The following is a 10,294-nucleotide window of genomic DNA, read 5'->3' as shown; positions in this document are numbered from 1 at the left end:
ATTTCCTTATTCTCCATTATATATTCTCCCGAATCGGACTGCAAGGGACCGACTTGGGATTTTACCAGTCTTTTCCTCCTGATATACCGATAAAAGCTTTTGCAGTCTGTCTTTATGTTTGCTGCAAGTTTACTTTCGTATTCTATTTTCCCCTTCCTGATTAATCCCTTTGTCCTCTTTTGCTGTATCCTGTACTGCCCCCAATCTTCCGGGCTGGTGCTTTTTTTTGCCAGTTGATATGCCCTTTTTTTTGATTTTATGCTGTCCCTAATTTCCCTCGTTATCCACGGTTGAGTCACCTTCTTAGGTTTATTTTTATGCCAAACCGGTATAAACATGTTCTGGAATTCTTCCATTCTATCTTTGAATGCTTGCCATTGTCTATCCACTGTCAATCCCCCCAGAAACACCACCCAATCAATCTTACCCAATTCCCGTCTCATACCCTCGTAATTCCCTTTATTTAAGTTCTGGACCTTAGTCTCTGATTCAATTTCCTCACTCTCCATCTCGACTGAGAGCTCGATCATATTATGATCGCTCTGACCCAAGGGGCCTCGTACAAGAAGATTGCTGATAAGTCCCTTCTCATTGCACAATACCCAGTCTAAAATGGCCTGATCTCGAGTCGGCTCCTCGACATATTGGTCCAGATAACCGTCCCGAAAACATTCCAGGAATTCCTCCTCCTCAGAATTTTTACTAATTTGGGTAGTCCAATCAATATGTAAATTAAAGTCACCCATGATGACAGCTGTGCTCTTATCGCACGCTTCTCTAATTTCCCTTTTTATGCCTTCCCTCACCTCCATATTACTATTTGGAGGCCTATATATCACACCCACTAACGTTTTCCTCCCCTTGCTATTTCTCATTTCTACCCATACAGATTCCGTTTCATCCGAGTAAATATCCTTCCTTTCCATTGCATTAATCCCCTCCTTTACCAGCAATGCTACCCCACCTCCCCTACCTTTTTGCCGATCCTTCCTAAATATTGTATATCCCTGGATGTTAAGTTCCCAGCCTTGCCCACCCTGCAGCCACGTTTCTGTAATCCCAATCAAATCATACTTGTTTACCTCTATTTCCACAACTAATTCATCCACCTTGTTCCTAATGCTTCTAGCATTAAGATACAAAGCCTTCAGGCTTGCTTTTTTCACACTCTCATTATGAATTAGTTTGGCCCTTTGTGTTTCTCTCCTTTGCTTATTGCTTCTCACCTTTCTACCATCTATTTCTAACTTCATATGACTTCCCTCTTTTCCACTACCTAGGTTCCCATCCCCCTGCCAAATTAGTTTAAATCCTCCCGAACCGCCCTAGAAAATATTACCCCGAGGACATCGGCTCCCTCACAGTTCAGGTGTAGACCGTCCCCTTGGTACAGGTCACTCCTCCCCAAGAACTGGTTCCAATGCCTCATGTATCTAACAATTTTTTTAGTAGAAAATTAGGCCTTAAAACAGTAGCTGAATATTTCTTGCATCATCTCGGAGTAAGAAGAAAGTAGCCAGACAATCTCTGAAAATAGCAATTGTGTATTTAATAAATCAATCTGAAATGCAGTTCTAATCTCAGTCTGAAATAATTCCCACAGAAGTACAATGGGCATGCTGAGGTGGGAACATTCTTTAATAGGGAATTGCTCAGGCACCAATTTAATTCCATACATTCTACAGTATTAATAATTTGGTTAGAATGTTGTGCTCACTACACCCATTGCTGTACTTTGAGGGATAATTTCAAGATAAAAAGCACCTTATACAAAAAAGACATTTCAGGCCTGTGCCAACAGATGAAAGCTCGATGACTATTGTATGAGTGTGATACTGTCACCACAGAAGAAATAAACTAAAACACATGTCAATACAGAAAAATAAATGGACAACAAAAAAGTCAGGCATATATAAACTGGTACTCAAACATTACATTTTCTTTATTGAAAAATAGCATCCAATAGTACCAGTGTGGGCTTATGCGCCTGAGTTACTTCATTGCAAATGTGTGTACATTTTTTTTATATTTATATACATACACATGTATATAATAAGCCTTTTGGACATCAGTGCATTTAGTACAGGGACCATAGTAAAATCACTGCAGTTATCATGGGACCAAGACACTCCTGTGCATTACAAAACTCATGAAAACCTGTTTATAAAAGATGCAAGGGGGAAAATGCTTACAAAATGAATTTGGCACAAAACTAAATTTGGCTGCATTATAATTTAAGTCCTGGAGCCATCAGAGGTGTCACTGCAGCATTCAGTCCAGGGAACTCATTTTGAGTGAAGTGCTTTTTTAATTCCTTCCACTTCCAGCTGTGAACAAAAAACATACATGAGCTTCTTTATCAATCAGTGAGAAGTTGAGCTACAGAGGATGTTAAATAGCAGACAGGTCATCTATCTACTCCATAATCCAAATGCTGCTGTCCTGAAATAAAAACAAAATGCTGGAAATATTCAGGTCAGGCAACATCTGTGGAGAGAAACTTAATATTTCCTGTCGATGACCCTTCGTCAAAGTTGCTGTTCTGATCCTAGGTGTGATTCCTAGGGTGTTCTTTAATATTCTCTATAACAACTTTACTTCACAGTGACAGGTGGCAAACACACAGACTAGATCATGTCCAAGTATTCCATTGATCAAGACATTCCTCAGTGCCAATCCAGACTCCTGTTGTCATATTTTGGATGCAATATTATGTCCTCCCAGTGTCACGGATAATTATAGGCCCATCAGTAACAGTAAGCTGCTTGAAGGAATCATTAGGGATGCAATATTTGAATACTTGGATAGAGAGGGTCATATTAGAGACACCCAACATGGCTTCATAAAAAGGTCAGGTCTTACAAATCTAACTTGATTTTTTTTGAAGAAGTTACAAAGTTGGTGGATGAGGGAAGTCCAATAGACATTGTCTACTTAGAGTTCCAAAAAGCTTTTGATAAGGTACCGCATAAGAGGCTTCTCTAAGATCGAAGCCTCTGGTATTAGTGATAATATATTGAGCTGGATTCAGAGCTGGCTGGCAGGACGTAGGCAAAAAAGTTATAGATGGACTGGAGACCAGTCACCAGTTGTGTCCCACAGGGATCAGTTTTGGGACCGTTGCTCTACTATTTTTATTAATGATCTGGATGTAGGCGTTGGGGACACAATCTGCAAATTTGCTGATACCAAGATCTGTGCGAGTGTTAGAACTGCAGATGATGCTCGTCTGCTTCAGGCAGATCTTAATTTGTTGGGAGATTGGGCTCAAGACTGGAAAATGATGTATAACAAGATAAGTGCAGTGTTATGCATATGAGAAGGGCAAATGTTCAACATTCATACACCCTTCAAGGAATGGCATTAAAGATGGTGGAGATAGAAACTTGGGCATTACAACAGTGACTACACCAAAAATACTTCATTGGCTGTAAAGCACTTTGAGATGTCTGGTGGACGTGAAAGGCGCTATATAAATACAAGTCTTTCTTTCAAGTGCATACATCCTTAAAGGTACATGAGCATGCCATGTAGCGATAGCTAGAGCAAATAGGGTGTTGGGGTGTTTCAATAGGACAATTGAGTACAAGTCAAGGCACACTTTTGTCCTTGTTACAAGACCTTAGTCAGGCTGCACTTGGAATACTGTTCAGTTTTGGTCTCCTCACATGGTGGGTGATAGAGACTTTGGAAAGTGTGCAAAGGAGGGCCACTAGATTAATTCGCAGTCTAAAGCATCTTAGTTACCAGGATAGGCTAAAAGAGTTGGGACTCTATACCTTAAAGAAGCATAGACGAAGGGGGGAGCTGATTGAGGTTTATTAGATAATGAAGGGAATTGATTGTGTTCCAGCTGACAATTTATTTCAATTAAACCAGTTAGGCAGGACCAGCAGTTACAAATTTAAGTTACACAAGGCTAGATCGAGGTTAAATATCAGAAGGTGGTTCTTTTCCCAGAGAATAGTGGACCTCTGGAATAGGCTGCTGTCTCGTATGGTGGATGCGGACTTGTTGAATTTGTTTCTGGCTGGGGTGGCGATCACCTCTTACAGGAGGTAGGTACTGCAGGAAATTCAGGGCCAAAGTGATCTCCTGGACTATTTTCAATCGCCTAGATTGGTCAGAGAGGAATTTCCCAGATTTTTTTCCCCCAAATTGGCCTGGGTTTTTTAAATCATTTTTTTTGCCTCTCCCAGGAGAACACATGGTTTCGGGTAGGGTAGAGTGTGTATATTGTGATACACAAGGTATCGCAATTGTGTGGGACAGGCTTGATGGACCAGAGGGTCTTTACCTGTCCGTCATTGTTTGTATGTTCAGATCCAACTTGTCACTTTCTCTTGGATCCCATGGGCTTACTTTTCTGACCAGTCTGCCATGTGGGACCTCATCAAAAGCCTTGTTAAAATCCATGTAGACTACATCAAATACACTACCCTCATCAACCCACCTTGTTACCTCCTCAAAAAATTCAATCAAGTTAGTCAGACACGACCTTCCCTTAACAAATCCATGCTGACTGTCCTTGATTAATCTGTATCTTCCTAAATGACAATCAATACTGTCCCTCAGAATTTTTTCCAACAATTTACCCACCACCGAGGTTAGGCTGACTGGCCTGTAATTACTTGGTTTATCCCTTTCTCCCTTTTTAAACAACGTTAGCAGTCCTCCAGCAACACCTGTAGCCAGAGAGGATTGAAAAATGATGGTCAGAGCCTCCGCTATTTTCTCCCTTGCTTCTCTCAACAGCCTGGGATACATTTCATCCAGACGTGACGATTTATCTACTTTCAAAGATGCTAAACCCCTTAATACTTCCTCTCTCACTATGTTTATCTCATCTAATATTTCACACTTCTCCTTAACTGCAATGTCTGCACTGTCCCTCTCTTTTGTGAAGACAGACTCAAAGAGCTCGATTTTAACTCAGGTGCGAGCTGTTGTCGTGTTATCCGAATTTCGTGTTTCCCACACGAATCTAAATGGATGTGGGAGATTGATGCAATTTTAACTCAATTGGCCAATTGATTTCCAGCATGTGGGAAGCCTTTGCAAAGGGGTTTTTCATGACAAAGTCCCCTCCGATGATGTCATCATTGCTGCTGCATTTAAGGTCCACAGGAAGCCTTGCTTCTTCTGCAGGCTGCCAAGCTTCCTCCATTTGGTGTCAGAGGGACCTGCAGGAAAGATGACAAGCGGGAGGGCAAGAACAGCTCCTCGCTTTGACGAGGCGGCATTGCTGGATGGGGTTAGGGCCATCAGGGAGGTGCTCTTCCCTTCATCAGGGAGGAAGAGGCCTCCCACTCAGACCAAGGCTGTGTGGTTGCAGGTGGCTGAGGTGGTCAACTCCTTGGGAGCCACCCGCAGAACCTGGATACAGTGCAGGAAAAGATTTCATGACCTTCAGCGCACTGGAAAAGTGAGTATGAATTTCCCATCACCCTCACTCTGATCCCCATTGCCTTTCCTCACCAGCACTCAGCTTTAGCAATCTCTTCCTTTACATCCCACTTGAAACCGGCATCCATGCACCCTTACCCATTCCCTCTCTCTATGCTCACATTCACATAACTATTCCACCATGCAGCCCTCACACTCCCTATCACTCTGATGCTTTGAACACAACTGACAACACACAGGGAGGGCCCTTGGTCTTGCAACCTCACTCCATCTTTGTCTCCTTCTAAGTATCTATGCTATGCAATCTCTACACTCACTCCTTCATTCTCACTCAACCTCCACTTGTCTCCCTCATTGCAGGAAAAGAGAGATCACAAGAGAGTGCGAGCCAGGACAGGAGGAGGGCCACCCTCAATAGCCCACCCGACCCCCTGGGAGGTCGTCGTCCTGGAAATCATGGGCATTGAGGATGATTTGCGCGTGGGGGACGGACAGACGGGTGCAACACAGCAAGCTGGTGACAGAAAAGTTTCCCATCTCTCTCTTTGACATTGCATGAGTTGCTGATAATGATTGTGAAGCTGTAACAGATGCACTTATGAGCCTTTGCATCACATCTCTGACTCCTTTACTCCCCCACAGGACCATCACAAACATCCGTCTCCCCTAGCCAGGGAGAAGAGGCTGAGCAGCCAGACTCCTCAGAGGAAGCTGCAACCTCTGAGGGCGCAGCGTCAGCAGAAATCAGCGCACCCAGCACCAGCGCAGACACTCACACCTCGGTGGGACGTTCGGGACATAGAGTAGTGTTGTCACCTGGTGTATCACAGCTCACAAGTGAGCATCAGCAGATTGTGGAGACAGGGACAGCAGTGGAGAGTCCTTGTCGGAGGGCGCAGGACTCTGCCAGCTCAGCTCAGCAGCATGTCGACCCTCTGCCTCTGGGTCCATCCATAAGATCAGAGGTGATGGAACTTGTAAGGTTTGCAAAATTTCGGCAGCCCCTGAAGATTATTTGATTAAAGAAAACCTGGTTGGAATGTACTTTAAAAACCCAGGACATTAAAAATGGCTGTAGCCGGCCTCGTGGAAAAAGAGAAAAGACAGCCTGTATGAATATAAAAGCAGGATCTCCCAACACTGGCTGACGCAAGGTACTTGAAACTGTTAATCAACTGCGGTTAGGAAGTTTCAACATGGGACAAAGGACTCTGTTTACAAGCCCTCAGCAGTGTTGACTCAAGGGCTTAAGTGATTGCTGTCAATCTAGTTGCGGTTAGGCTGTAACCACAGAACAAAGGATTGTTTACCGAGCACTCACAGGACAAAGGATTGTTTACACTAACATTCAAGTACTGTTTATCAAGCACTCAAGATACCAGCGAGACATTTTTCAAACTGGGACAGCTCCATTCACAAACCAGTTAAACGAATGGGAAACGCATTCAAACTCATTACGGTCAATGGGGACAGATCGGTCCCTTCTGTGTAACCCAGATACGTCCAGATTTGGGCGCGAAGATAAGGGCTCCCAATGGGGTATAAAGGTAGCCCCTCTGGAAGCCATTCTCTCTCTCTCTCTCTCTCTCTCTACCGCCTCGCCTCCGGTGCCCTGCCTTCAAGAGGATCGTCACAGCCAGCCCAAAGAAGTGGAATACCAGCAGTTACTTTTGAATTACTGGGGTATCTCTACATCGGGCGGTGAAAAATCCAAGGCAGACTGTAGGGCACGGAGCAGGCGTTTCAACATCATAGACTGGTGAGCATAAACTTTCTGGCCCATTACAAAGCAACCTAGATAGGTATAAGGGGTGGGAACTAAAGGGGGATTTTGTTAAATTGTCATTTTTAGTCAATTTTCCCTCTGTGTCCATCTTCTTTTCTCCTCCCCGTTAAAGTAAAAGTGTACTGTAATTCATAATTATTTTCACTGTATAGCAATTTATTCTTTATTTCAATAAAACACTGGTTCTCTTTGCACCAAACCACTGGTCTCGTTTTGTCTATATCGCTACTGAAATAAGTCCGGCGGTCAGAACCAAAGGGGAAGCGATTCGAACCGCACGGGGCTGGAACAGCTCAGACACACAGCTGACTGACCACCCCAAACCAAAACCCCTTACAAACTCCAGGCACATATGCAAGAGTCTCTGGCAGATTTTGTCTCTAGGGTCGCTGCGAGTGTGGAGCGAATGGAGGAGTCCATAGCGAACATGAGCAGAGCCTTTGTGGAGTCATTGGCGCATGAACGCATCAACACGGAAAGGATGGTTACCTCCGTGGAAACGATTGCTACCTCCGTGGTAAGGCTGGCTACCATACAGGAGAGGATGGCTACGGTAGAGGAGAGGAGGGCTACGGCCATGGAGGAGCTTAGTCGCCAGGGTATGGAAAAGGAGCGATGGGCATCTATTGAACAGAGAAACCACACCTTCATGGAAGTCCTTCTGAGTAGGACTGCCATTGCAGATACGGGTCCCCATGGCCCCCCTGATGTGCAGCAAGGTGCTCTCCAGCCACTTGCAGGCGCGGAGGGGGACCTGACTCATGAGAGGGAGGTTAGTGGCAGACCTCAAGGAAGTGGGGGTTCCTCTCCAAGCGCTCACACTTCCATGCCACTGCAGAGCCCTTGGTCAAAGCCCCACCGGAGTCCACACCCAAGTGAGATAGACGTCTCAACCCCTGCACAGCCGCAGGAGCAGCAGACTGTTGACGAGCCCTCACAGGCTCGCAACCCCAGAGGACGCCCGCCAAAGGTGTCGAGACAGGAGCAGCAGGAAAGTGAGCAAGGGGCCTCCACATCTGCTGAAGCCACAGGGGAAGCACTACGTAGGAGCACGTGTAAGAGGAAGATAAAGCACAAGTAGTCACAAGGGTAGTCACTTGGGTGAAATTTGATGTATTGTTAGAAAAAGCCATCAGATTAATAATGTTAATAAAAAATCTGATGGCTACTGCTGTAGTTGTGGTGTGTGTCATTTTGCGAATGGGACTTTCACATTGAGGGCTTAGGATTACTTGCAATCGTCAGTGTGTTGGTCAAATAGCTAGGAATCCGCAGGGTCTTGGCCATTGCCAATGCTCAGGTAAGAAGCTGTGAGGCAAGTGTTTGACTAGGCTAAGCAAATCTGGCCAGGATGAGTGCGTTCCTTGCATCCCGGGCAGCAATGTTCTCCTCGCGTAATGCTGCCCTGGTTGATGGGCCTCTGCAGGATGTTCGTTTTCGCCCTCCTCCTCCTCCTCCTCATCTGAGGAGGATATGTGAGGAGCCACTTGGTCCTCAGGAAGCTGCAAGCCACGACGCTGTGCCATGTTGTGAAGTGCACAGCAAACCACAACGATTCTGGAGACCCTGGCTGCTGAGTACTGCAGGGCTCCACCTGATCTATCCAGGCATCTGAAGCGCATTTTCAGCAAACCGATGGTTTGCTCGATAATGGATCTGGTGGAAATGTGGCTGGAATTGTAGCGCTCCTCAGCTTCGTTGGCTGGCCTCCTCAACGGCGTCATCAGCCACGTCCTCAGGGGATAGCCCTGGTCTCCAAGTAGCCATCCGTTAAGTTGGTCTGGCGGACTGAATAGCAGAGGCACACTAGACTGGTGCAGTATGAAGGAGTCATGGCAACTGCCAAGGTACATGGCACAAACATGCAAAATCTCCTTCTTGTGGTCACACACCAGCTGAACGTTGAGGGAGTGGAAGCCCTTGCGGTTGACAAAAATACCTGGATTGCGATGGAGTGCCCCAAGGGCCACGTGTGCAATCAACGACGCCCTGCACCCTTGGAAAGCCTGCCAGATGAGCTAATCCAACCGCTCACGCTGTGACACTGGCTCGATCCTTGGTGAAATGGATGTGATTGTGCGCGAGGGCAAAGATGGCATCAGTTACCTGCGTGATGCAAGTGTGTGCGGCCGCCTGGGAGATGCCGCTGATGTCTGCTGCTGATCCCTGGAATGAGCCTGAGGCAAAAAGGTTGAGTGCGGTGGTGATTTTGACGGCCACTGGTAATGCTTGTCCACCTAGTCCTCTGGGCAGCAGGTCTTGCTGTAGCATTGCGCAGATGTCAGTCACTACCTCTCGCGAAAGTCGGAGCCGCCTTTGGCACTGCTGCTCAGACATAGTGAGATAGGTGACCCTACGTCTGTAGACGGGCTTCCAGGCGCTGACCCCTTCTGGCCTGTGCAGCCTCAGGTGGGTGAGCAGCAGCCTGGCGCTCCTGCTGCTGTTGTTCCTAGTTCTGCTGCAGCCGCGGCTGGTGCTCAAGCTCCTCTAATGCCCAAATGGGAAGGAAATAAATGGCTCCCATGCTTCTGTATATGCCTCCGTTGAGGAAACGCTGAGTGAAGGTGGCGAGAGGGGTTTCCCAGGAGGCCACACTGGAGATGGGTGTGAGGCGCCAACCTTCCACAGGTGTGGTTAAGCCTTGTAAAAGTTGCCCCAGACCAGAGACCACTAAGTCCTGCCACCTGCAAATGATGGCTGATCAAATCTCCTCTTTAATGGTTGACCTGCAGTTGATAGTCAGCAATCCAATAGTGCTCCCGCCAGGTTTCACATGCGTGATTCCCACCAGGCGTGTTTTACGTGGGAAAAGAGTTAAAGTTGCAAGGGCCTGTTAAAATAGGATTATAGAGGCCATTTAGTGGTAATTAAGGGCCTTAAAGACCAGTCCCGTTGGATGCGGGACGGAGTCGGGACCATCAGACACACCTGAGTTAAAATTGCTCGGAGTCGGGAACCAGGCGGGAAGGAGGTCCCGCCCGCCAGTTTTTGCGATTTTAACTCCCCGCACGCCTCCAAGCCCGACTCCACGGCTCAATGAAAATCGAGCCCAAAGTATTCATTAAGAACCATACCCACGTCTTCCGCCTCCACACACAAGCT

General features: G+C 46.4%; 1 protein-coding gene across 6 annotated transcripts in view; it reads right to left on the bottom strand.

Moving 5' to 3' along the window:
- Positions 1–1,528: 1,528 nt before the first annotated feature.
- The window catches only part of sh3kbp1 (SH3-domain kinase binding protein 1), a 295,127-nt gene continuing 286,361 nt past the window's right edge, over positions 1,529–10,294 (bottom strand). For all 6 annotated transcript variants that reach the window (XM_086006346.1, XM_086006349.1, XM_086006347.1 and 3 more), the window contains one exon: positions 1,529–2,327. In XM_086006346.1, the coding sequence (XP_085862472.1) occupies positions 2,286–2,327 (42 nt within the window). In that variant the 3' untranslated portion in view covers positions 1,529–2,285. The remainder of the gene's footprint in view (positions 2,328–10,294) is intronic.

This window comes from Somniosus microcephalus, chromosome 14 (genome assembly GCF_052327205.1).
Source record: "Somniosus microcephalus isolate GS21.2 chromosome 14, FLI_Smic_1.0, whole genome shotgun sequence".
NCBI lineage: Eukaryota > Metazoa > Chordata > Chondrichthyes > Squaliformes > Somniosidae > Somniosus > Somniosus microcephalus.
The sequence above is the reverse complement of the archived record's forward strand: the minus strand, read 5'-3'. Positions and strand labels throughout refer to the sequence as shown.